General features: G+C 42.1%; 2 protein-coding genes across 5 annotated transcripts in view; one reads left to right on the plus strand and one right to left on the minus strand.

Moving 5' to 3' along the window:
• Positions 1–235: 235 nt before the first annotated feature.
• arhgef10la (Rho guanine nucleotide exchange factor (GEF) 10-like a) overlaps positions 236–27,588 on the plus strand; it is a 162,592-nt gene continuing 135,239 nt past the window's right edge. For all 4 annotated transcript variants that reach the window (XM_067388019.1, XM_067388020.1, XM_067388021.1 and 1 more), the window contains exon 1: positions 236–414. The gene's annotated coding sequence lies outside the window, so the exon portion shown is untranslated. The remainder of the gene's footprint in view (positions 415–27,588) is intronic.
• On the minus strand, positions 15,130–26,725 carry LOC137021861 (fap1 adhesin-like). The gene is made up of 3 exons (XM_067388837.1): positions 26,671–26,725; positions 18,356–22,796; positions 15,130–18,238 (listed from the first exon to the last, which is right to left on the minus strand). Exons 1-3 carry the CDS (start codon positions 26,723–26,725, stop codon positions 15,130–15,132), a joined length of 7,605 nt encoding a protein of 2,534 aa, XP_067244938.1.

A 27,588-nucleotide genomic window follows, 5' to 3' on the forward strand; every position in this document is an offset into this window, starting at 1 on the left:
CTAACCTGACTTTAATTGGACCACAAGTCTGCCAGCAGCTTAGCCATTGGTGGAGCTTAACAGCTATTATGCTTGTTCTGAAAAGCCTAACTGTCCAACAGCAGGGGAGGGAAGGAGCGAAAGAAAAGAAGGGAGTGACAGGGGCCGGGGGAAGAGGGGGGCTCATTCAGCCTACGAGAGCAAGGAGGAGTGAAGCAGTTAGTCTGGAACTTGCTGCCTGTGGGAAAGTAAACAACGGTATTTGCCGCCCTCTCAGAGGCCTCGGTCCGACAGCAGCGGATAAACAGAGGATGAGGATGTGTTCAAGGAGGCAGCTGATTTCATAGCAGGAAGTGCATGGGAGGTTGTTGGGATTAAAGTCCCTCTTGGGAGGTGCTGAAGCTTTCCTGTGGAAGTACTACTGAGGACAAAAAGGTGAGTTGTGCTATTTATTGGTCTATCATTCTCACATTTTCTCTCATACACTAACACTCTAAGTTTGCTCCCCTTTCATACAACAATGCATGGGTACCATGAAAAGGGGTCTTTTCTGTAGAGTGGGGGTAGGAGAACAGAAGACAGAAGAGGAGGGTGTGCACTCTTCCTCATTTCAGTGGCTCGCTGGGGAACAGAGGGGTCTTACAAAACTCATTAAACCCAAAGAGACCCCCTCACAGACAGTTAAAGCAATAGTTAACCCCCCAAAATGAAAAATTCTGTCATCATTTACTCACCGTTTCAAAACCTGCCTGAAAAACAATTTTCACTCCGAAATTGCTAGAAAGTTTCACAAACAATTACAAAGAAATGACAAGTATCACAATAAACATGACGTTTTAAAGTAGAAAAAATGAAAGAGTATTTTCTTGTAAAACATACTCCAATAATCTTTGTTTTATTTACAACGTTTAAAAGTCCTTTTTTACAGTATGACTTTTTCAGGAACAGTGGAAGTCTATACAGTGGAAGTCAGTTGGGTTGAGTGCTGAAAAAGTATCTACTTTTCTGTGTTTGACAGAGGAATAAAAGTCTTATAGGTTTGGAACGACACAAGAGTGAGTAAATGATGCAATTTTCTTTTTTTTAGGGTGAACTATCCCCTTAACCCAGTTGTAACCAGCAGAATTTCTAACACAGATGGAACCATGAGGTGGTAAACGCAATCCAGGACCTGTCATACAACCACATATCTGATTTAGAGAGAAATAAGAGTGGAATTTCAACGTAAGATCCATAATCACACACATTGTTTAGTACAGAAGAGCCTCAAAATCCTGGAACTCCTAATCTGAATCTAGCAGCCATTCAACTTTCAATGACTTCCCTTTGCATTTCCAAAATTAGATGGTTTAAAAAATGGGCAGTGTTCCATTTCCCTCCCTTTCTCTGACAGTTCAGCGTTGTTAGCAGTCCATGCATGTCCGTGAGAGAACTGCAGCACAAATGCACCCTCTCAGTGGTCTCTCCAATCCAAAGGGACACAGCTGGGCTTTTGGGGTCTGTGTACGATTGCAGGGGCCTCCTAGCGGATGTCATACTGGATATTGGGTGGAGGGAGCTCCATCCACATGTTAGCGAAAATTTGAAGGTTCCTGCCTGACATCCTGAGGTGTGTGAGAAACTCGAAAAGTCTTCTGAAAGTGAAAGGTCCTCTTTTTGAGAACACATTACACAACAGCTTGAGGGAAACGAAACACTATATGTTTAGCAGGTGAAAGAGGAGCTTGTGCTTTTTATGTGATTGTTTCAATAGACATAAAGACAGAATTGAACGGATCTTTTGAATCTGTGCACACCAAACCACATCATTCTTTGAATGTTTGAAGATATGATTGAACAATCTGAATGAACAATAACCTGTTACATGACTCTTTTTGTTGTGAGTTTTGTGGCTATACTGTGTTTTAGCATGCATCGCTATTTTACCAGGTGGCTAATGGAATTCCTTGCTTCAGTGATTTACACATGTTGACTGCATTTTATTTTAAAGAATGAGAAAAAAGGATAAGGTCAAACATTTTTTTTATTTTTTATTATTGAAACACATGCATGGATAAATTGTTCACAGCAAGATCTATAACATTTATTTAGAAAATAGACAGGGTTAATTTACATTTCGTGCCAAGTTTAACATGTTAATTTGGAAAAGTACATTACAGACAACCCCAAGGATGAATAATGCATCCTTGCATGTCTGTGGTCTGCAGAATCAGCCATTGCTGAGCTGGCACATTTAGAGTATGTGCGTTTGTGACAATAGAGGACATGTAGAGGTGTGTACACAGCCAGCCCACTGTTTAAATAGAAGGTTAAGGTGCTGTTTCCATGGACCCTGCCATTAAGTCAAATGCACTGGTGTTATTGTAAATAACTTTTGTCTCTTAAAATTTGACACATTTTAAAATGTTGCAGTGTGTTCATTCATCCTGAGCACATGTGCCAGTTTAATACCCTGTGGGCAAAGATGACATCATCAAACTGTATGAATCACAGACGGCATATCTCTGAGCTGTCTTGCAATAACTCCAGCTATTTCATGAGATGGACACTTGGGACACTGATAAGAAGTGGAAAAGGAAGTCTCCTCCTTGTACTGATACACTTCCACTTCCATATATAACATGAACCAGTAATTGTCAAATGGTTCAAAAATGGGTTGCAGACTGCAGGGAAAAACAATAATAAATGTGAAATAACATATATCTTCTGTTATGTTATGTTGCTGTCAGAAGATGTCAGCAAATTGGGAATGACACCAGGGTGTTAGATTGCAGATTTTTCAGAAAGTTATTGATCAAGTTGATGTGGAGGTCTTGGAAATTCATGTATTCAATATGATACAGTACATTTTGTTTTATAGTGTTAAAAATTCATCTGTCACTTACTGTAGTTGAAGCTAGGAAAATTAGGCAGAGTTATTGATCTAGAGAGTGCAGAGAATTGTACTGTACTGGTTTGGTTCCGATTGGGCAAAAAAACCTAGGACTAGTTAGCAAAAGTATATTTTTTTACATAATCGTGAATATTTAATGAATGATTTGATTGACATCAGTGGTTCTTGAGACAAAGTTGTTCAGCATGAGGAGATCTATCAAATTATATGAATATTGTGTGTATGCGTGAAACACCCGTGATTACAAAGCCGTAAAACTTGTTAGCGCCAACTAGTGGCTGATTTCTTTCAAAATTCTTAAGGACCTCTAGGCCCATAGTATTGATGCTGCAGGGTCCTGCCTTGTAGGCCTAAATAATATTTAGCTATGTAAAAGCCAGCATTATATTCTGGATTTTAAGAGGATTCCAGTTTTAGATTGAATAATTTTGCCTAAATTATACTTTTATTGATATGTTATTGTTACAAATGAAATTAAAATATATATTTTAGTTTAAAACTGTTAAATTCAATATTTTGTAATGTCTTTTCGAAGATTGGAGAGATACATGAAGAGCAAGGGAGCTTTTATCTGAAATGTACATACACTGTTCAAATAAATTTAATTTGACAGGTAATGGTTTGTCATTATACAATAAAATACCTGTTGTTTTACAGATATTTAATGTAGCTTAAATAAACAGTAATATACCATATGACACACTGCATTCTTGGTGATATGTTTTTTTTTTCGAGAAAGTGGCCTACAGCAGTATAATGTGAATTAGCAGCGCTCAAAGTTGGCACTCATCACACCCTATACCCTCATTCGCTATTCCTTACATTAGTTTACTAATAAAGTCTACTTGAGACAGTGAATTACACTGATGAACACCTGCTGTTAACAAGCAGAATCAGTGAAGGGCGGAGAAACAAAAGAGCTACAGCTGACTTCTGCCACTGCCTTGGACGAAATAAACTAAAGGTGAAAGAATAAATGAAAAGTTTCAAGATCTGATTTAACAACTCCACAAACAGCGTTACCAGCTTCACTTATTACCCCGCTAGAAAATGTACGTTCCCGGAACATTCTCAGAACATCCCCACTGGTGTTAAGGATAAACAAATTACCTCTGAACATCACAAAACAACCTCCTAAGGTCACAATTTTTTTTTTTTTTTATTGTCACCATTGTTGAATTTCATATGCTTAAAGACACTGATTAAAACTCTGTCTGTAAAAAACTTGTAAAACAAAAAACTAACAGTTAACACACAGAGTTTAGACTTAAAACAGCGACTCAGAATACTCTATGACAATGAAATCACCATTATTATATAAGCAAATTCATCTGATCAGATTTTCTCTTGCAATCTTTGTTATAACAAGTGTGTTTTGAAAACACAGTTAAAACAACCAAAGAAAATCTAATGTTAAAATACCAAGAATCAAGAGCACATTTAAAGCAAACGCTCACCTCCATAAAGGTGACTTCAAACTTATTTTCTTTAAAACATCAACATCTAACATGTCACCTGGTAATGTTTCCAGAACGTTCAGAGACGGTCACGATGTGGAGTTCTTTTAAGGTTTGGGGGACGTTATTTGGTGGACCTTCAGGGAACATTCTGGGAATGTTTAGGGGACTATTACTATAGGACATTCTGTTAACTTCCCAAATGTCCTTTTTGTAATGTTCTCACACGACCATAAAATAACCAAAATAGAACGTCCCCCTAAACTCATATCGGGAACGTTATTAAATGACCAACAGAGGACCATCGGGGAATGTTCTGTTAATGTCCCAAATGTCCTCTTTGTTCTTATGTGACCGTAAAATTAATCAAATTGGAATGTCCCTCTAAAGTCGTATATTGAATCTTGAACTGCAGCACTTTCATTACCAAAAGAGGAAGTTTAAGGAACGTTCCGAATGTTCTGTAAAGGTTCGGAATTTTCATCACCTTTAGAGAACTTTTAGTGAACGTCGCCTTCTATGTGGGTACTAACCAGACTGACTTTATTTTTGTCAAACATCTACAGAAGTTCTCATTGAGGTTTAGATATTGATGTTTTTTTGTTTTATTTAATGTTACCATTGTGGTGGTCAGTGTTGGCTTTGGTTGGGCTCTTGACCCTTTTCAACATTATTTTTCTTTGTCTGCTATAACTATACGTTCAAGGTATATTTGTTAAAGCAAAAAAAGTACAAAAAAATGTGATCAGATAACTTTGGCTGTTTATTACTGATCTAATGGCCTGATTCACTGACCTCTTTCTAATCTATAATTATATGGGTGATGTTTCTGTGATTCTACAGCATGATATACATCAGTTTCATCACAATCAGATAATATGAACCATTTTTAAAAGAGTTTGTACTCATTCAGACACATACAGACATCAAGAATCAGCATATGTTGACAATCAATAATGGTGACAAGCCATGAAGCCAAAAGTCAATTTACTTACGGTTACATTTCTTAAACAAGACATCCTTGATGATGTATGCAGCCTTCAAATGCGACCTCCGGAGGACGCAGCCTCCGAAATGAGACGCAGCTACTGACTCATTCATGACTCCCAGCATGCATTGCAGCATGATTAAATCATTCCACTGAGTTGTTAATTCGTACTATTTGCTTTTGTTGTTGCTGTTGTTTTTGTGTTGACTTTTAGTGACTTGTTTTGTGATGTTTATAGCTAATCTATTTATCTATTTTGTTGATTGTCACCATTGTTGAGATTCATATGCTGATTCTTGATGTCTCTGATTTTTGCGTATGTGCGTGCGAGAACAAGATTAAAAGTCTTTTATAACTGGTTGCTCAAACACTGCTTCAAAACTAAGGTGTATTAATGTAACCCTTTTGTTAAGAAACTCAATGAAATCAGAGAATTATGCTATGTTGTTGTCAGAACATAACTTGATCACATTTCTTTCTTGCCTTTTTTTGCTACAACAAATGTGTCTTAAAAACACAGTCGCATATGTCTACAGAAGTTCTTCTTGAAAATTAACAGAGATTTAGATGCTGTTTTATTGTTTCGTTTGGTGTTACCATGATGGAGATTAGTGTTCACTTTAGTTGGGCTGAATGAAACAATAAAACAACATCTGAGACACTGTTAATTCTCAATAAGAACTTCTGTAGACATCTGATAGACATAAAGTCATTCTGGTTGGTTAATTAATTAATCTGTTAATACTCTTTTTGTTATTTTTTATCTCTTTTTTCTATGGGACTTCTTTTAGAGACAAAAAAATAGGATTCCTCCATGCAAACCTTCATCATACTGGTGTTGAGACCAGCGGGTGAAGGTTTGGCTAGTTATGCTGTAACAGCATCTGCAAACTATTTATAGCCATTATTAGCTGTGTATTCTTGCTAAATAAGAATTTCTGAAAGCAATATGCATATATTAGTAATATTCATTATATTGCCTGATTATATTTCAAGGAAAATGTGAAATGAACATATTTCCCTATATCTGCTGTCTTGGACATCAAGACACAGCTCTACACAGCTCAGCGGTACACTTCCCAAAAGCATTGTTGACCAACTATGTTCGCAAGTTCTGTTGTTATCAGCACAATCCTTTCTCTCCATCAGTGCTTGGATCCACCATTTCTCACATCACATACCACTGACCTTTTGACTTGTGATCTAACAAATAGCCAGGCATTCCTCAGTGATGAATGCAGAAACAACGCTTTGTGAGTTTGTTCCAAGGTCTGATCACAAGAGTGCCATTGTGTGTGGTGTAACATGAAGTGGGTTTGCTGGAGAAACTGTGTTTGTGGTCCACTGTAAGGGACAGAAGGCCTTGGACACAATGGCCTTATCAGAATTTACATGAATAGGGTTTCTAAAAAACATGTCTGGTGTCGGTCAGGCTCCCTTACTTACACTATAGCATTTTTATGCATAGTAGGCTCCATATATGGTTATTTCGGGGAGGAGATGTATGCACAATCTTCTGCTGACTGGGTTTTATAAAAGGAATTTGCGCATGTTCTGGCGTATGCTTGGTTTTATAAATGTGAAAACTTCTGTGCTCACGCAAAATCTAGCTTTTGTGCGTGCGTACACTTTTAGGATAAAATCTATGTAGAAATTGTAGGGTCATTTAAAAAAAAAGAAAAAAAACTTTGCACATCAGTTTTGGCCACTATGTTTAGTGTGGTAAGTTTAGCAATAGTACTATTTAAGAGCCTGCTTACTGTGAACTGATGGGTCCAAGTCATCACCGGTGCACTGCTGAATTTTTCCAGTTATCAACAAAGGTAATTACTATTTCATTTCTACAGTCAGAGCACTGACTTGAAGAGTGGGAGAAGTAATTACAATTAAAGTTATAAAAAGTTTATTCAAAGTCATTAAATGTATTAAAATGCATTATTAATTATTGTTTAAGTAATATTTATTAAATTTATTTAAAGTTATTACATTTCTTGTAAGGTCAGTTACAAAAAGAATTGTCAATTAAGTTCATATTGTTTTATCAACTCCATGTCATCATATAATTCCAATACATAATATCTTCATTGGAAAGCATGTGTCTCCTCTTCTTTGCTGCCATCTAGTTACTCCTAACTAGGTTAGGAGACCTCTCCTAAATAATTTAGGAGCTAAGACCTAGTCTTAACACTTAAGAATAAGTATGATTCATAAAGTTTCCTAAGTCTAGGAATAAGAGTAAAATTACATCATTCTTAGAATTTTGATGCAGTTAAGACTAAAAGTTTACTCTGAGCGGCTTAATACATACGGCCCCTGCTCAATAACTCAACCCCGAACTTCCCGCTGCCCTGTATCTTGCTCCCTCATTGGTTGTAGGTCATCGCCGATGTAATTTACAGTCACAACACATTTCACACAGCAGGATTTTTAATTGAAGACATGTCCAGATATTTAGCATGCCAAATGTCTCACGGGCATTGGTGATGCATCATTGATTCTTTTAGATCCGCACACTATATGATTGTCACTCACATGAATGAGCACCTATTTGCCTCTGATTCCCAGCATTTGTCAGCGATTTTGCAAAATTTGTCAGCAAGTGAAAATCAGTGTGAACTTGGCCTAAGACACATTCAAGCAAGTATATCAAATAATAATCCATCCCAAGTCATGTCTCCTCTGCAGTCAGGAGTGTACCAGTACTTATAGCACTGGTAAATTTCTAGTTTCAGTCACTCCCACACATCTGAAAGAATTCACTGCAGAGCTAACTTGTTACTGGAAAAATAATGACGACATTGATAAAATACTGTAAGGTTGCGCCATAGCTTACTATTATAGCACATTAAATTTAAAGGTGCCCTAGAATTAAATACTGAATTTATATTGGCATAGTTGAATAACAAGAGTTCAGTACATAGAAAAGACATACACTGAGTTTCAAACTCCATTGTTTCTTCCTTCTTATATAAATCTCATTTGTTTAAAAGACCTCCGAAGCACACGCAAATCTCAACATAACACAGACTGTTACGTAACAGTCGGGTGTACACCCCCAATATTTGCATATGCCAGCCCATGATCAAGGCATTACACAAGGGCAGCCAGTATTAACGTCTGGATGAGCACAGCAGAATCATCAGACTAGGTAAGCAAGCAAGAACAACAGCGAAAAATGGCAGATGGAGCAATAATAACTGACATGATCCATGATATCATGATATTTTTAGTGATATTTGTGAATTGTCTTTCTAAATGTTTCATTAGCATGTTGCTAATGTACTGTTAAATGTGGTTAAAGTTACCATCGTTTCTTACTGTATTCACGGAGACAAGAGCCATCATTATTTTCATTTTTAAACACTTGCACTCTGTATAATTCATAAACACAACTTCATTCTTTATAACTCTCTCCAACAGTGTGTAATGTTAGCTTTAGCCACGGAGCATACTATCAAACTCATTCAGAATCAAATGTAAACATCCAAATAAATTCTATACTCATATGATCCAATCCATGCACACATGCATGACGAACGCCTTGTAAAGATCCATTTTGAGGGTTATATTACACTCAAAAAAAAAATCAGGCTAAACATAAGTTTTATGTAATTGAATTACATATAAAATTTCCATCCATTTGGATTACATAGTTTTTACATAAACAAACTAATAAACTTAATGTGATTCATATTTGTAAGTCATATGTAAATGAAATAGGTAAGATTTATCTAATAGTATGCCCAGTCTAACACTGCTTAGTGTTCATGTGTTTGTGCACTACTGAGTTAAAGTACCATTGAAGCATGTGTCAGAGTTAATGAGATAATTAAGTGATAAATTGAGTGATGATTGACCATTATTGAAGACACCTGATGATAACAAGCAGAATCACCAAAGGAGAAAATCACAATTTTTAAGCCACCATCGTGGAGATGAGGGTTTGTTTTAGTTGAGCTCTTGACCCTTGACTATTTAGGGCCTGAGCACTGATGGTGTGAGGGTCCTATTGGAATTGCTCAGTGCCAATTATTCTTCTTCTCCAAAATGAATTGCATTTTTGAGGGCCTAAATGTTCTCGAAAACTCATGAAACTTTGCACACGCATCAGAAGTGGTGAAAATTTACATCTGATATGGGTTTCACAATTAGGTGTGGCAAAATGGCTCGACAGCACCACCTACAAAACTTCAATTAAGCGCCCTTCGTGCTACGTTTCACGTACAGTTATGAAATTCGGTAGACAGATGTAACAGCCCAATACCTACAAAAAAGCCCCTGGGTGCAAAGTTTGTAAACCCAACAGGAAGTGAGATATTTTGAATTTTCTCTACAAAATTTTGGCAGTTTTTACCATTTCCACATGTTGTACTTTAACAAACTCCTCCTAGAGCTTTAATCAGATCAACATCATATTTGGTCAGTCTAATTTAAAGGCCTTTGAGACCTTAAATTGCAAAGATCTAGAGTTTTCGCTGAAAGGCATGTCCGTGGCGGACTGGCAAAGTTCGATGTTTCGCCATGAAACAGGAAGTTGTTGTAACTCGGGCATACAATGTCTGATCTGCCCCAAACTTCACATGTTTTATTAGAGTCCTGACCTGAAGACATCTATATGACAATATTCAGTTACAGTCATAGCGCCACCTGGGGGCAACAGGAAATGACATGTTTTACACTGTGATTAACTCCTCATAGAGATTAAACCAGATGAACATCATATATGGCCAGTCTAATCTTAAGGCCTTTGAGATGTTAAATTGCAAAGATCTTGAGTTTTCGTTGAAGGGTGTGTCCGTGGTGACCGACAAAGTCTGATGTTTCGCCATGTAAGGTGAATCACTTTTTTTGAGGGCCGAAACATACTTGAAAACTCATGAAACTTTGCAGATGCGTCAGAAGTGGTGAAAATTTACATCTGATGTGGGTTTCAGAATTAAGTGTGGCAAAATGGCTCGATAGCGCCACCTAAAAAAATTCAACGAAGTGCCCCTGACACTACGTTTCACGTACAGGTATGAAATTTGGTACACACATCTAACAGCCTAATATCTACAAAAAAGTCTCTTGGAGTGAAATCTGAAAACCAACTAGAAGTGAGATATTTTGAATTTTCTTTGCAAAATTTGTGCAGTTTTTGCCATTTCCAGACGTTGTACTTTAATGAACTCCTCCTAGAGCTTTAATCAGATCAACATCATATTTGGTCAGTCTAATCTAAAGGCCTTTGAGACCTTAAATTGCAAAGATCTAGAGTTTTCGCTGAAAGGCATGTCCATGGCGGCCTGGCAAAGTTCGATGTTTCGCCATGAAACAGGAAGTTGTTGTAACTCGGGCATACAATGTCTGATCTGACCCAAACTTCACATGTTTTATTAGAGTCCTGACCTGAAGACATCTATATGACAATATTCAGTTACAGTCATAGCGCCACCTGGGGGCAACAGGAAATTACATGTTTTACACTGTGATTAACTCCTCATAGAGATTAAAGCAGAAGCACATCATATATGGCCAGTCTAATCTTAAGGCCTTGGAGATGTTAAATATCAAAGATCTAGAGTTTTCACTGAAGGGCGTGTCCGTGGTGGACTGACAAATTCTGATGTTTCGCCATGAATGATGAAGCTGTTGTAACTCAAGCATACAATATCCGATCTGCTCCAAACTTCACATGTGTGATAAGAGTCCTGGCTTAAAGACACCTATATGACAATATTCAGTTAGCCATAGCGCCACCTGCTGGCAACAGGAAATGGCATGCTTTACACTGTAATTCACTACCAGATTCACGTTTCATTATGCCACGAAGTACCAAACATGCTAGAAACACATTAAATATGCAACACTTGGCTGAGTGCTAATGTATGCAAATAACGCCACGAAAGAAACAGGAAGTTGTTGTAACTCAGGCATACAATGTCCGATCTGTTTCAAACTTCACATGTTCGATGATAGTCCTTGCCTGAAGTCATCAACATGGCAATATTCAGTGACGGTCAAAGCGCCACCTGTTGGCCACAGGAAGTGTGGCATTTCGAAATGACTTTGGCATAATTCTCCTGTATTCACTCGCTTACATGCATGTTGCCCACCGTTCACTGTTTTCCTAAGGCCAACAGGTGGCGGTGAGCCCGTGTGCGAGGGCCCTTTCATCGCTGCTTGCAGCTTTAATTAATATTAGATTTTGTTTGGGCTGTTGTAACAGCTAGTCAAGCAAACAGAAAAGATGATCAGGTGGTGTTGGTTATGTTTTCACGTAATCATTATTTGTGTGAATAATTGAACTAATTTAGAGCTCAATCTCTGAGATAAATTAACCTGATTGATTGCAGCAGCACTGTGATTTAGGGATGTGCACATCGATGCTGCAGTATAGTGATGAGAAGTTCGGATCATTTTACTGACTCAGACTTTTGAGTCTCGTTCAACAAAATGAACAAATCTTTTTTCGAGTCATTTCGTTCATTTTAGCAAAATGTAATTAAAATGTTACGTGTTACTTCCCCAACACATCTACTACTTATGCAAACGCTGATCCCACTACAAACAATACAAAACTACAATGCTATAAGATTCAGAAATGATTAATTCATTACCTGGGTCTTCAGTTTATGACAAGCTGATAAGCTCACCTCACCTCTTGTCTGACAAGTCTTCGGGTTTAAGTCATTCCTTAATGACGTGACAGGCAGTCCCATGCTAAACCAACGTATTCTGAGCCAGTAAGAGCATTGATTAGTTCATCTCATGAGTCTTTCGGGTTTTTGAGTCGTTCCTTAAACACGTGACAGACCCATACACTAAGCCAATGCATTCTGAGCCGGAAAGAGAATTGATTAGTTCTTTTTATGAGTCTTTTGGGTTTTGAGTCGTTCCTTAATCATGTGACAGACCCATACGCTATTTCTGACATTTCTGTCACTGTTTTTGTTACTGTTTCTTGAGGATCTGTGGTGTGTTATTATAAATAAATAAAGCCCTGTTATAAATAAAGTATTGATTAATTTATCTTTTTGACTGTCTATCTGTAAATAAACACTAGGCTATATAATAATATAATAATCCAAGCCTACACTACAAAGTATTTATAGCCTAGTTTGTTCATTTTTACTCCAATTTTGAGTTTGCTGTTATAATAATTGCTTTTCCTAGTCAGACTTGACATATTAGTCTAATATATGTATAAGAAGATTGCTCAAAAAGGACATAATGACATAAATTAAAAGCAAATAACATTTTGAATTTGAATTATTAATGTTAGTTTAAGACATCAAGGTTATGATAACTTCAGCTTCAGCTAACAGTTGTAACACAAACTCAAACAAAACTGAAGAGATAACGTTATTTACTAATAAATATAATGTGCTTGGGTCACACAGCATATGACGGTGTATGTATGATATATATATATATATATATATATATATATATATATATATATATATATATATATATATATATATATATATATATATATATATATAAAGGAAAAGCTCTCGCGGACGCGGTGGTATGACGTTACACACCGATCGGTCTGAGGCTGCGCACAGTGCAGTGTGCCACAGTCACAACCTATGGTCACAACACGGCACGCAATGTCTCACGAAAAATGGCATGATGGCAGAGAGCAGAAAACGTAGCGTGGTGTGGTGCTACTTCTCAACAGCTGAAAAAAGTATTGCCCGATGCAATATTTGTGATAAGAGAGTCACACACTGCAACAATACAAGCAACCTTTTTAAACATTTGCAAACAACACATCCTGAAACGTATAAAGAGGCTTAACAAAAACAAGTTGCCCAGTTTTCAGCTGCCCAGTCTTTCTCTGCCCAGCCTCCCTCTGTCCGACAAAAGACGTTATACAGGAGAGTTTTCAGGGAGGCTGGCAAACCCTATCCAGGTACAAAGAGCACAGTCTTTAGTTAACTTATTATAACTCACTGTCTCTGTCGTAACCATTAGACGAATAAGAAAAACAAATATAAAGTGCGTAGGCTATTTGTGTGGGGTGTCCTGGTATTCCTTACGTTATGGGGGACAAAACGTTACCACTAATCATAATCAATAATATGTTTTTTGAAAATGTTACAGTGTTTTCAGTGACGTAGATTTAGAGGAATATGTTTGTACAGTATAAAAATCAGTATGGAATGTCCCCTTAATGGTAGGAATACCAGTATGTGTTTATGTGTGTGTGTGTATTTTATATATATTAAATTTTATATATATTAAAAAAATAGTACAATAGAATTTTGAAGAATAAGAAAAAAAAAACTGCCAGTTTAAAAATAAGAAATAAGTAAAAATATGCAATTTATGTTGTTGGTATTTTTGTTTTATTAAGATTTATGTTATTTAATCATTATTTTTATAAGAAGGCTGTTTAAACATTTTATTTATTTGTTGTTAAATTTGATTGTCTAATAAATGAGTTATTAATGGCCAGAATGTGTATGTAATTTGCCTTTAAATTAGCCTTTAAATTAAAATTAAAAAAAATGCCTTAAAATTAACATTATTTTGAAAAAACACATACACAATTAAAATTATAAGCAGTATCGGTATCAGTAAAATTGTAACAAAAAGTGTCTGTATCGCATCACATGAAAAAAATGCGGTATCGCCCATCCCTACTGTGATTCAATATATCCAAAGCTATTCTCAAAAGTTGTTCAGAATAAAAAAAAATGAAAGTTTTTCTGTTAGGCACACACAGACATCAAGAATCACCTGTGAATCTCAACGACGGTGACAAACAACATATTCTGATCAACAGATCAACTCTGAACATTAGAAAACAAGCTACTAAAAAGTCACATAAAAACAGAAAAAGAATAGTGACAATAAAAGAAATTACTAAGACAATTTAGCTCATAATTTGTTCATGCAGCAATGCATGATGGGAGCCATGGATGGATTTTGATTGGTGGCTCCCAGAATGCATTGCAACGTGCTTTTTGATGGTCACCATTGTTGAGATTCACAGACTGATTCTTGATGTCTGTGTCTCTAAATACATTACCCAAGAGCCCAGCTAAAACAAACACTCATCTCCACGATGGTGGCTTAAAAATTGTGATTTTCTCTTTTGGTGATTCTGCTTGTTATCATCAGGTGTCTTCAATAATGGTCAATCATCACTCAATTATCTCATTAACTCTGACACATGCTTCAATGGTACTTTAACTCAGTAGTGCACAAACACATGAACACTAAGCAGTGTTATATAGCCTGGGCATACTATTAGGTAAATCTTACCCATTTCATTTACATATGACTTACAAATATGAATCACATTAAGTTTATTAGTTTGTTTATGTAAAAACTATGTAATCCAAATGGATGGAAATTTTATATGTAGTTCAATTACATAAAACTTATGTTTAGCCTGAAATTTTTTGAGTAACTCGGTGAACTTTGTATTTGCCGTTTAAGGAAAGCGCGAGCTCCGGGGTGGGGGAGCACAAGATTTAAAGGGGCTGCAACCTATATATCGGTGCATAGTTAATGATGCCCCAAAATAGGCAGTTAAAAAAAAATGAATTAAAAAAAATAAATAAATCTATGGGGTATTTTGAGCTGAAACTTCCCAGACACATTCAGGGGACACCTTAGACTTATATTACATCTTTTAAAAAGAAGTTCTAGGGCACCTTTAAAAGGGCCAAGAAGTAAACCTGTTCAGTGGAAACGTTATACCATAAACCAAATAAAAATTATAAAAAAAATAAAGTTTCCACTTCAAACACCAAAGAGACAGACATTTGCCAATGATTTTATTGGTTTCAAAGGACAAAAAAAGAAAACCGCTATTGTTGCAAGAGCTTGAACCTGCTCTGGGCTGAATGCTGCCTTCGAGCAGGTGCAGGAGCATTTTGAACTGTGACAGACTGGTAATTCAGAGGTGTTGGAAACTGAAGTGTAGACTGCACTGACTGCAACACAGACCTGTAGCTTGAAGACTTGAGACTGCTGGGCTGCTCCAGGGCTTGGGAACTTGATCTGGATTCAGACTGGTAATTTGATTGCCCAGGCATTGAAGAGGTCTGGAATCCAGGCTGAGAGACAGCCTCATAATTTGACTGCACCTGGGGCTGGTACCTGGACTCCACTGGGATGGCTGCAGGACAATAGCTGTGTTGAGTTAGAGACTGGAGGCTGGGCAGAGTTTCAGACTGGAAACCTGACTGCCCTGCCATTGAAGACATCTGGTATCCAGACTGAGAAACGGTCTCAGAACTTGACAGTGCCTGTGACTTGTAGCTGGACTGCACCGGCATGGCTTGGGGATTGTAGCCCGACTGACCTAGAGACTGGGGGCTAGGCAGTATTTGAGGCTGGTAGCCAAGAGGCAAGAAGCTTGTTTGTACCTTTGGAGCAAGAGGCTGTCGGCTTGGAAACACTAGGGGCTGGTAGCTTGGCTGTTCAGGCAGCTGAGCTGGTCTGAGAACAGACTGGAGTGTGGATTGCAGTGGTCTGGGAGGGACTTGGTGGCTGGGTTGCACCACAGACTCATAGGTAGGCTGCCCAGACTTCACTGGGGCCTGGTAACTTGGCTGTACAACAGATACAATTTGTTGAGCTAGGGATGGAGAACTAGGTCTGGATGGAGGTTGAGAACTAGACAGTCCTGGTTGGCCTGCAAGCTGGTAACTGGGCTGCGATACAAATTCCTGACATGAATAAAGCTTGGAGTCAATCTGATAAAGGTGTCCACCTTGGGACTTCACTGGCTTGAAAGTTTGTCCACTCTCCTGGAGTTCAGACTGGTAGCTGGCATTTGACTGTTGGCTGCTGGCTTGTGCATCCTGTGACCCAACTTGCTGGAACACAGATGGGTAGCTGGCTTGAGCTGGTTTTAGGACACTGGGCTGACCCACAGACTGGTAGCTGGCTTGTGCATTCTGTGGCCTTACTTGCTGGAACACAGATGGGTAGCTGGGTTGAGCTGGTTTTAGGACACTGGGCTGACCCACAGACTGGTAGCTGGCTTGTGCATTCTGTGGCCTTACTTGCTGGAACACAGATGGGTAGCTGGCTTGAGCTGGTTTTAGGACACTGGGCTGACCCACAGACTGGTAGCTGGCTTGTGCTGGTTGTTGGACACTGGGCTGGGCCACAGACTGGTACCTGGCTTGTGCTAGTTGTTGGCTACTGGACTGAACTACAGAGCTAAAACTTGGTTTCTGAAGTGGCCTGGTACTAGAAAAGTCATTAGAGCCAAACTGCAAGCTACCTTTTTTGGGCTTGAAAATAGTCAGGCCACTGGGCTGAGTCACAGACACATAGCTACCCTGTGCTGGTTGCTGGCCACTGGACTGGGTGACAGATTGGCTGGCTTGTGCTAGTTGCTGGCTCAAGGTCTGGGCTGCAGACTGGCCACTGGCTTGCACTTGTTGACTGGCCTGTGCTAGTTGCTGGCTGGAAGTCTGGGCTCCAGACTGGCCACTGGCTTGCATTTGTTGACTGGCCTGTGCTAGTTGCTGGCTGGAAGTCTGGGCTGTAGATTGGCCACTGGCTTGCACTTGTTGACTGGCCTGTGCTAGTTGCTGGCTGGAAGTCTGGGCTCCAGACTGGCCACTGGCTTGCAATTGTTGACTGGCCTGCGCTAGTTGCTGGCTGGAGATCTGGGCTCCAGACTGGCCAATGGCTTGCACTGGTTGACTGCTAGGCTGAGACACAGAGGGGTTAATAGCTTGTGGGAGTTGCTGGCTGCTGGGCTGAGGCACAGACTGAGAACTGGATTGAGCTAGTTGCTGGTTGCTGGGCTGGACCACAGACTGGTAGCTAGCTTGTGCTGGTTGTTGGACACTGGGCTGGGCTACAGACTGGTAGCTGGCTTGTGCTGGTTGCAGCCCACTGGGCTGGGCCATAGACTGATAGCTGGCTTGTGCATTCTGTGGCCTTACTTGCTGGAACAGAGATGGGTAGCTGGCTTGAGCTGGTTTGAGGACACTGGGCTGACCCACAGACTGGTAGCGAGCTTGGGCTGGTTGTTGGACACTGGGCTGGGCCACAGACTGGTAGCTGGCTTGTGCTAGCTGTTGGCTACTGGACTGAACTACAGAGCTAACACTTGGTTTCTGAAGTGGCCTGGTACTAGAAAAGTCATTAGAGCCAAACTGCAATCTACCTTTTTTGGGCTTGAAAATAGTCAGGCCACTGGGCTGAGTCACAGACACATAGCTACCCTGTGCTGGTTGCTGGCCACTGGACTGGGCGACAGATTGGCTGGCCTGTGCCAATTGCTGGCTGGAGGTCTGGGCTGCTGACTGGCCACTGGCTTGCACTTGTTGACTGGCCTGTGCCAATTGCTGGCTGGAGGTCTGGGCTCCAGACTGGCCACTGGCTTGCACTTGTTGACTGCTGTGCTGAGACACAGAAAGGTCAATGGCTTGTGGGAATTGATGGCTGCTTGGTTGAGCAATGGCCTCATAAATGGCTTGTACTGGTTGCTGGCCACTGGACTGGGAGACAGGTTGGCTGGGCTGCGCTAGTTGCTGGCTGGAGGTCTGGGCTGCAGACTGGCCACTGGCTTGCACTTGTTGACTGGCCTGCGCTAGTTGCTGGCTGGAGGTCTGGGCTGCAGACTGGTCACTAGCTTGCACTGGTTGACTGCTAGGCTGAGACAAAGAGGGGTTAATAGCTTGTGGGAGTTGCTGGCTGCTGGGCTGAGGCACAGACTGAGAACTGGATTGAGCTAGTTGCTGGTTGCTGGGCTGGACCACAGACTGGTAGCTAGCTTGTGCTGGTTGTTGGACACTGGGCTGGGCCACAGACTGGTAGCTGGCTTGTGCTGGTTGCAGCCCACTGGGCTGGGCCACAGACTGATAGCTGGCTTGTGCATTCTGTGGCCTTATTTGCTGGAACACAGATGGGTAGCTGGCTTGAGCTGGTTTTAGGACACTGGGCTGACCCCTTGACAGCAAATTAGTGTCGGCCCAGATCCGGCCCACATCCGGTCCGCGTGTAATCCACATGTACCAGATGTGGGCCGGATCTGGGCCACACTATGTTGCTGTCTGGGCCGCAGACTGGTAGCTGGCTTGTGCTGGTTGCAGCCCACTGGGCTGGGCCACAGACTGGTAGCTGGTTTGTGCTGGTTGCAGCCCACTGGGCTGGGCCACAGACTGGTAGCTGGTTTGTGCTGGTTGCAGCCCACTGGGCTGGGCCACAGACTGGTAACTGGCTTGTGCTGGTTGTTGGACACTGGGCTGGGCCACAGACTGGTAGCTGGCTTGTGCTGGTTGCAGCCCACTGGGCTGGGCCACAGACTGGTAGCTGGTTTGTGCTGGTTGCAGCCCACTGGGCTGGGCCACAGACTGGTAGCTGGCTTGTGCTGGTTGTTGGACACTGGGCTGGGCCACAGACTGGTAGCTGGCTTGTGCTGGTTGCAGCCCACTGGGCTGGGCCACAGACTGGTAACTGGCTTGTGCTGGTTGTTGGACACTGGGCTGGGCCACAGACTGGTACCTGGCTTGTGCTAGTTTTTGGCTACTGGACTGAACTACAGAGCTAAAACTTGGTTTCTGAAGTGGCCTGGTACTAGAAAAGTCATTGGAGCCAAACTGCAATCTACCTTTTTTGGGCCTGAAAATAGTCAGGCCACTGGGCTGAGTCACAGACACATAGCTAACCTGTGCTGGTTGCTGGGCACTGGACTGGGCAACAGATTGGCTGGCCTGTGCTAGTTGCTGGCTGGAGGTCTGGGCAGCAGACGGACCACTGGCTTGCACTTGTTGACTGGCCTGCGCTAGTTGCTGGCTGGAGGTCTGGGCTGCAGACTGGGCAGTGGCTTGCACTGGTTGACTGCTAGGCTGAGACACAGAGAAGTTAATAGCCTGTGAGAGTTGCTGGCTGCTGGGCTTAGGCACGGACTGAGAACTGGATTGAGCTACTTGCAGCCCACTGGGCTGGGCCACAGACTGGTAGCTGGCTTGTGCTGATTGCAGCCCACTGGGCTGGGCCACAGACTGGTAGCTGGCTTGTGCTGGTTGTTGGACACTGGGCTGGGCCACAGACTGGTAGTTGGCTTGTGCTGGTTGCAGCCCACTGGGCTCGGCCACAGACTGGAAGCTGGTTTGTGCTGGTTGTTGGACACTGGGCTGGGACACAGACTGGTAGCTGGCTTGTGCTGGTTGCAGCCCACTGGGCTGGGCCACAGACTGGTATCTGGCTTGTGCTAGTTGTTGCACACTGGACTGGGCCACAGACTGGTAGCTGGCTTGTGCTGGTTGAAGACCACTGGGCTGGGCCACAGACTGGTAGCTGGCTTGTGCTGGTTGTTGGACACTGGGCTGGGCCACAGACTGGTAGTTGGCTTGTGCTGGTTGCAGCCCACTGGGCTCGGCCACAGACTGGAAGCTGGTTTGTGCTGGTTGTTGGACACTGGGCTGGGACACAGACTGGTAGCTGGCTTGTGCTGGTTGCAGCCCACTGGGCTCGGCCACAGACTGGTACCTGGCTTGTGCTAGTTGTTGGCTACTGGACTGAACTACAGAGCTAAAACTTGGTTTCTGAAGTGGCCTGGTACTAGAAAAGTCATTGGAGCCAAACTGCAATCTACCTTCTTTGGGCCTGAAAATAGTCAGGCCACTGGGCTGAGTCACAGACACATAGTCAACCTGTGCTGGTTGCTGGGCACTGGACTGGGCAACAGATTGGCTGGCCTGTGCTAGTTGCTGGCTGGAGGTCTGGGCTGCAGACTGGCCACTGGCTAGCACTTGTTGACTGGCCTGCGCTAGTTGCTGGCTGGAGGTCTGGGCTGCAGACTGGCCACTGGCTTGCACTTGTTGACTGCTGTGCTGAGACACAGAAAGGTCAATGGCTTGTGGGAATTGATGGCTGCTTGGTTGAGCAATGGCTTCATAAGTGGCTTGTACTGGTTGCTGACCACTGGACTGGGAGACAGATTGGCTGGCCTGCGCTAGTTGCTGGCTGGAGGTCTGGGCTGCAGACTGGGCACTGGCTTGCACTTGTTGACTGGCCTGCGCTAGTTGCTGGCTGGAGGTCTGGGCTGCAGACTGGGCATTGGCTTGCACTGGTTGATTGCTAGGCTGAGACACAGAGAAGTTAATAGCCTGTGAGAGTTGCTGGCTGCTGGGCTTAGGCACGGACTGAGAACTGGATTGAGCTAGTTGCAGCCCACTGGGCTGGGCCACAGACTGGAAGCTGGTTTGTGCTGGTTGTTGGACACTGGGCTGGGACACAGACTGGTAGCTGGCTTGGGCTGGTTGCAGCCCACTGGGCTGGGCCACAGACTGGTATCTGGCTTGTGCTAGTTGTTGCACACTGAACTGGGCCACAGACTGGTAGCTGGCTTGTGCTGGTTGAAAACCACTGGGCTGGGCCACAGACTGGTACCTGGCTTGTGCTGGTTGCAGCCCACTGGGCTGGGCCACAGACTGGTACCTGGCTTGTGCTGGTTGTTGGACACTGGGCTGGGCCACAGACTGGTACCTGGCTTGTGCTAGTTGTTGGCTACTGGACTGAACTACAGAGCTAAAACTTGGTTTCTGAAGTGGCCTGGTACTAGAAAAGTCATTGGAGCCAAACTGCAATCTACCTTCTTTGGGCCTGAAAATAGTCAGGCCACTGGGCTGAGTCACAGACACATAGCCAACCTGTGCTGGTTGCTGGGCACTGGACTGGGCAACAGATTGGCTGGCCTGTGCTAGTTGCTGGCTGGAGGTCTGGGCTGCAGACTGGCCACTGGCTAGCACTTGTTGACTGGCCTGCGCTAGTTGCTGGCTGGAGGTCTGGGCTGCAGACTGGCCACTGGCTTGCACTTGTTGACTGCTGTGCTGAGACACAGAAAGGTCAATGGCTTGTGGGAATTGATGGCTGCTTGGTTGAGCAATGGCTTCATAAATGGCTTGTACTGGTTGCTGACCACTGGACTGGGAGACAGATTGGCTGGCCTGCACTAGTTGCTGGCTGGAGGTCTGGGCTGCAGACTGGGCACTGGCTTGCACTGGTTGACTGCTAGGCTGAGACACAGAGAAGTTAATAGCCTGTGAGAGTTGCTGGCTGCTGGGCTTAGGCACAGACTGAGAACTGGATTGAGCTAGTTGCTGGTTGCTGGGCTGGACCACAGACTGGGAACTGGCTTGTGCCTCTTGCAATCCACTGGGCTGACTCACAGACTGAGAACTAGATTGAGCTAGTTGCTGGTTGCTGGGCTGGACCACAGACTGGGAACTGGCTTGTGCCTCTTGCAATCCACTGGGCTGAGTCACAGACTGAGAACTAGATTGAGCTAGGTGCTGGTTGCTGGGCTGGACCACAGACTGGGAACTGGCTTGTGCCTCTTGCAATCCACTGGGCTGAGTCACAGACTGAGAACTAGATTGAGCTAGTTGCTGGTTGCTGGGCTGGACCACAGACTGGGAACTGGCTTGTGCCTCTTGCAATCCAATGGGCTGAGTCACAGACTGAGAACTAGATTGAGTTAGTTGCTGGTTGCTGGGCTGGACCACAGACTGGGAACAGGCCTGTGCTTCTTGCAGCCCACTGGGCTGAGACACTAACGGAGAAATGGTTTGAGCCATTTGTTGGCCGCTGATCTGTGCACGGTGCTGGCTGCTTGGTTGAACTATGGCTTCGTAGAGGTTTTGTACTGGTTGCTGGCCACTAGCCTGCACCACGGACTGGTCACTGGACTCAGTTAATTGCTGGCTGACTAACTGACTTCCATGTTGCACTATTTGGTAACTAGGTTGTGACTTGGACTCATTTTTTGGCTGCAAAGGCCTGGGAACGCCAAAGCTTGGATACTGAACTGGCCTGGAAACTGAAAAAAGTTTGGAACCAGTTTGCCAAAGTCTATCTCTCTGAGGCTTAAGCATCAATCTACGGTCCACTGCAGAATGAGAGCTGGCTTGTGCCAGATGTTGGCCACTAAACTGGGGCATGGTTCCAGAGACTGATTGTGCTAGTTGCTCACCACTGATCTGGGAGACAGACTGCACTAGCTGTTGACTTTTGGGCTTTGCCATAGGCTCACTGCTGGTTTGCAGTGAAATTTGGTAAGCAAGCTGCACAGGCTTAGGAACAGAATCATTGGTTTGCTGAAATGGCATCAAGACCAATGAAGAATGCATGGTGTCAGAGCCTTGAACACTAGTTGACGGACTTAAACCATACCCTGATGTGCCCATACTCGCTGCACTACCCACAGAGCCATAAACATGACTGCCACTTCCAGCTGAAGCAACTTGAGGTCCCTGAAGTTGGCTTCTAGTGTCAGAATTAAAACCAGTTTTTTCACCCAAAGAGCCAGTCTGAGAACTGTGGCTTCCAGTACCATATCCTACCCTAACTGCAGCACTATAAATGTTCTTGGAACCCAGGGGCTTGGTTGGTTGTGCTACATTTGGGTCACACCAGCTGGAGAAACTCTGTTGCTTAACATTATCCACTTTAGGGTTATGATATCCAGGATAGTCTCCATTGGTGACAGAGCTATAACCATAAACTATAATAAAAAGACAAAAGGCATTATTAAAACTGTGTTGACAATTAATTTGCATAGTTTAACTGGATAAACTTACCATTAGAAGCACTGTCACAAACAAGGATTAAGAGTACTGCCAAAAAAATCCTGTAAAACAAGTTATTTTTAGCAACTGGTAGAAAAAAAATGTACTAATAAATACATAAATTAATTCAAAACAACATACTTCAAAAATTGCATAGTGGCATCACCCATATCCAACCAAAACTACCATTAACTATTCTCAACACCCACTACAAAAAGAAGAAAAGTTGAACAATGTAAAATTGTTACTGAACTGGTCTTTTTTTTAATAGTTCCTGCCTCTAATGATCACCAATCACAGTTTAATAGCTTATTGCCTCAGACCAATCAGTTGTTGCAGGAACCTCTAATGGATCATTATTTGTTTCAGGTGTCAGATGGTTGGTGCCATATATTTTATTTTTTATTTAATTTTTAAATAAAATTCTAATGCATTCATTTGGTGATGCTGACCTAAAATCATTATTATTATTATTTTCAGAATATAGGAGTAGGCTAATGATTTGGAATAGAATATGATGCTGTGTTAATCAGCAGATACTTAAATGCAAAGATAAATTCTTGAAGAAGTTTAAAGTTGCATATTAAATAATTTAAATGTATTATCCAGTCTAAATGTATAGCCCAATTTAGTTCACATATATTATGAAGAAATGCATGCTATTAGAAAGATCTTTTTTTTTAGCTCCAGCGGCGGTATAAGCTGCTACACGACTGTAACAAAAATGTTGAACTTGAAAACTACTTTTGAGCAAGTGCAATTGATAGTTGATGCTGACTGTATGAAATGGATCAAACAAAAACGTTGTTCATTAAAGGTACAGTTTGTAAAATTTTTGCAGTAAAATATCCAAAAACCACTAGGCTAGTGTTATATATTTTGTTCAGCTGATTACTAACAATATCTCTAATGTTTTCAACTACTTGTAAATCATGAGAAAATTCCCATTCTAAACAGTGACACGGGGCAGTGCAGTCGCCTGTCAATGACGTCAGTTACCTTTGTTACCGCCTTTACTGAGGTAGAAACCACATAACAACAGTGCCGTGGACAAATACGGAAGTAGTGTCTAGCGTCCAGCAAACCACTAGCTTGCTTTAAGCAGTTCCTTATTTACTTCTTGCACGTTTTATGGTGGATTGTGTTAATTATTTCTGGAACATAATTACTGTTTACCATCTGCCGCTGGTTCTGTCGACAAGGACAGCTCCCGTAAACTCATGACCGGAAAAGCGGAAGCGGCGCCGGCGACTGTGTCATAATAAAAGTCCCGCTGCTCGTGAGGCGTGTGTTGATCAATCGCTCCAGCTCCTCGTTCAGCTCCCGCAACACTCGGTCCTGCGCTACTTCATACTACAGTAACGTTAATAATCGCATCCACGAACATGAGTTCTTCCAGACTCCAATCCCTATTCTTTTGCACCGTCCGTTGATATGGAGACCACATGTCCCAAGTTTCCACTCTAAAACGTTACGTCATCAAACTACGCCTTTGTTTTGAATAGGCTTCTAGCGACCTCTAGCGGAAAAAAAATATCACAAATTGTACCTTTAACAAGCTCTAGTTTTATCACATCACGCTCTGATGCACGTGTAACGCCATGGGTCATCAATGAATAATGAATTTGCTCTTCCAATTTCAGTGCATTAAGCCATGGTAAGCACATGGTTCCACATAAGCGCTTTAGAATGTCCCCAACATGCGCGCGAGCGGGAGACGTGCATTTCGCGCATCTCTCTATATAAATGTAAATGGCATTATGAACGTGGCAATTGCGGGAGTTATACGCAATACCCACAACCTCGCAGCAAATTGCAGCCCCCGCTAGCCTATACAGTTAATTACATTTACATTTAGTCATTTAGCAGACGCTTTTATCCAAAGCGACTTACAAATGAGAGTAGTAGAATCAGTCAAATCAACATGAGAACAACAGTATGTAAGTGCTGAGTGAAGTCACAGTTATGTTAGTAAAGTGCTCATAGCGAATTTTTTTTTTTTTTTAAATAAATACACAGATAGAAGATAGAAGAATATTAGTCAAGGTAAGTGCTACTACTACTGGGCCAAGTGCTGCCGAAAAAGATACGTCTTTAGCCTTTTTTTGAAAATGGCTAGAGACACAGCTGCACGGATAGAGCGTGGTAGGTCATTCCACCAGCCAGGAACAGTCCCGGAGAAGGTCCGGGAGAGTGATTTTGTGCCCCTAAGTGATGGCACCACAAGGCGCCGTTCACTTGCAGAACGCAAGTTTCTGGAAGGCGCGTAAGTCTGAAGTAGTGAGTTAAGGTATAACGGTGCAGAGCCAGCGGTCGTTCTGTAGGCAAACATCAGAGCCTTGAATTGGATGCGAGCAGCTACTGGCAGCCAATGCAGACTGATGAAGAGAGGAGTGACGTGCGTTCTCTTCGGTTCGTTGAAGACCAGTCTTGCTGCAGCATTCTGGATCAGTTGCAGAGGCTTGATAGTGCATACTGGAAGGCCAGCCAAGAGAGCATTACAGTAGTCCAGTCTGGATAGAACAAGAGCTTGGACAAAAATTTGTGTGGAATGTTCCGATAGGAAGGGTCTAATCTTCCTGATGTTGTACAAGGCAAATCAGCAGGACCGGGTCGTTGCTGCAACATGATCTGTGAAGGTTAGACAATCATCCATCACCACTCCAAGGTTTCTGGCTGTCCTGGAAGGAGTGATGGTTGAAGACCCAAGTTGAACTGAAAGGTTGTGATGAAGTGTTGGGTTTGCACTGATCACAAGCAGTTCCGTTTTTGCAAGGTTGAGTTGGAGGTGGTGGTCCTTCATCCAGGCAGAAATAGCTGTCAGGCAGGCTGTGATACGACCAGCAACCGTCGGATCATCTGGTTGGAATGAGAGGTAGAGTTGTGTGTCATCAGCATAACAATGATAGGAGAAACCATGATCCTGAATGACCGATCCTAGTGATGACGTGTAGATGGAGAAGAGAAGTGGTCCAAGCACAGAGCCCTGAGGTACCCCAGTAGCAAGATGATGTGACTTGGACACCTCACCTCTCCAAGATACCCTGAAGGACCTACCTGAGAGGTAAGACTCGAACCACTGGAGCGCAGTTCCCGTGATGCCCTTCAACATGAGTGTAGACAGGAGGATCTGGTGTAAGCAGAAGCCCTAAATTTACCTTAACATGTTTCTTCAAATAGAGGAATATGCTGACATCTCTATTAAATTGACGCTTGAATGTGCTTCCACAGCAGCATGAATAACAGCAGTTGGCACCATCTACTGCTGTGGTTTGATTTTTCTATGAGCGATTTGATTTGAGGAGTCACGAGACCGATTTCTCTCTCCCTATCCAATCACATTGATAGATACAAAAAAAATTAAAATTAACAAACATGTAACGATCAAAAGGGAGGGAAAGTAGAGGAGTAAAGTACAGAGATACACTCTGTAGGCCTACTCAAATAAAAGCACACAATTTTACTTAAAAATTACCATTTCTGATAAAACAACGTAATTACAGTAACATGAGTATTTGTAATTCGTTACTTTACATCCTTGCTCAGCACATTTACACAGATGTGCTGCTGCTAGCATCATCTGACTCAGTTTGTATTGAATTCAGACTCGAATCAATACAAACCGAGTCAGATGCTGAATGTTATTCACACAGGGATTAAATATTGAATTATTCAGTCACCTGTGTGAATAACACATGGTTAACAAATCCAAACTATCCAACACTTTTTCATTCTTCCAATTTAGCACAGGAACCACTTCCCTCACAATTCATCATTTAAATTAGGGGTGAAACAGATTGTAGTTGTTACGTGATCCGTACGGACCAGCCCTCACGCTTGCAGATGAGTTGCTTAGTTTAGCCATCATAGTAAAAGTTTATAATTTGCTCCTGCTTTGTCTCCTGCTTTGCACAGCTGCACACACCCGAAGCATGCACACATAGAGAGGCATGTTTCAGATAGCTTGCAAACACCAAACTGATTCCTCTTTCACATCTTCTTTAGTGATTGGCGATTCCGAAACACTGCATGAAGCTTCGAAACCTTTATGAATCTTCTGTTTCAAATCAGTTGTACAAAGTGAGTATCAATCTGCCAAAGTCACCATTTCGTTACATCATACTGTAACGAAATACATGTGCGTTAATGGACACATACACACAAAACTGTCAAAATACCCGCAAGTATTCTCGTAAACAGTCGGTTGTCTTAACTACACAGTTGATCGAATGTGTATCATTATATTGGATCTGTGCATTAGGTCTTCTTCTTTTCTTTTTTTTTTCACTTTATTGGCAGTTGGCAAACCAGTTTTGGTGATTACCGGCACCTGCTGAACTGAAGTGGAGCATCTATAGGAAATAAATATTTTTTTCTCTCTCTCAAAAAAAAAAAAGATTTTTATAACTCAATTCCTGTCTCTTATAAAAATCTCAATGTTTTATTTTCTATTTTCTGCAGCTCCTTTAGTAGGCCTAGTTTCATTTTTATTTGCTTTGCAGTGTATAAGGATGTGTTCAACTGTTTTTGGTTCATTACATGTATTGCACTTCCCTGTAGGATACTTATTGATTATTAGCATTTAACATGTGTGTCCTGTGCGAAGTCTTAGAAATTATAGATTCAATTATTGATTCTTCTTTTCTTACTGATAATGAAACCCAATCTCCTTTTCCTAGTTTTCTCTGAATCTTAAATAGGTGTCTCTTTCCTTAAGATCCTGACAGG

This window comes from Chanodichthys erythropterus, chromosome 6 (genome assembly GCF_024489055.1).
Source record: "Chanodichthys erythropterus isolate Z2021 chromosome 6, ASM2448905v1, whole genome shotgun sequence".
Classification (NCBI taxonomy): Eukaryota; Metazoa; Chordata; class Actinopteri; order Cypriniformes; family Xenocyprididae; genus Chanodichthys; species Chanodichthys erythropterus.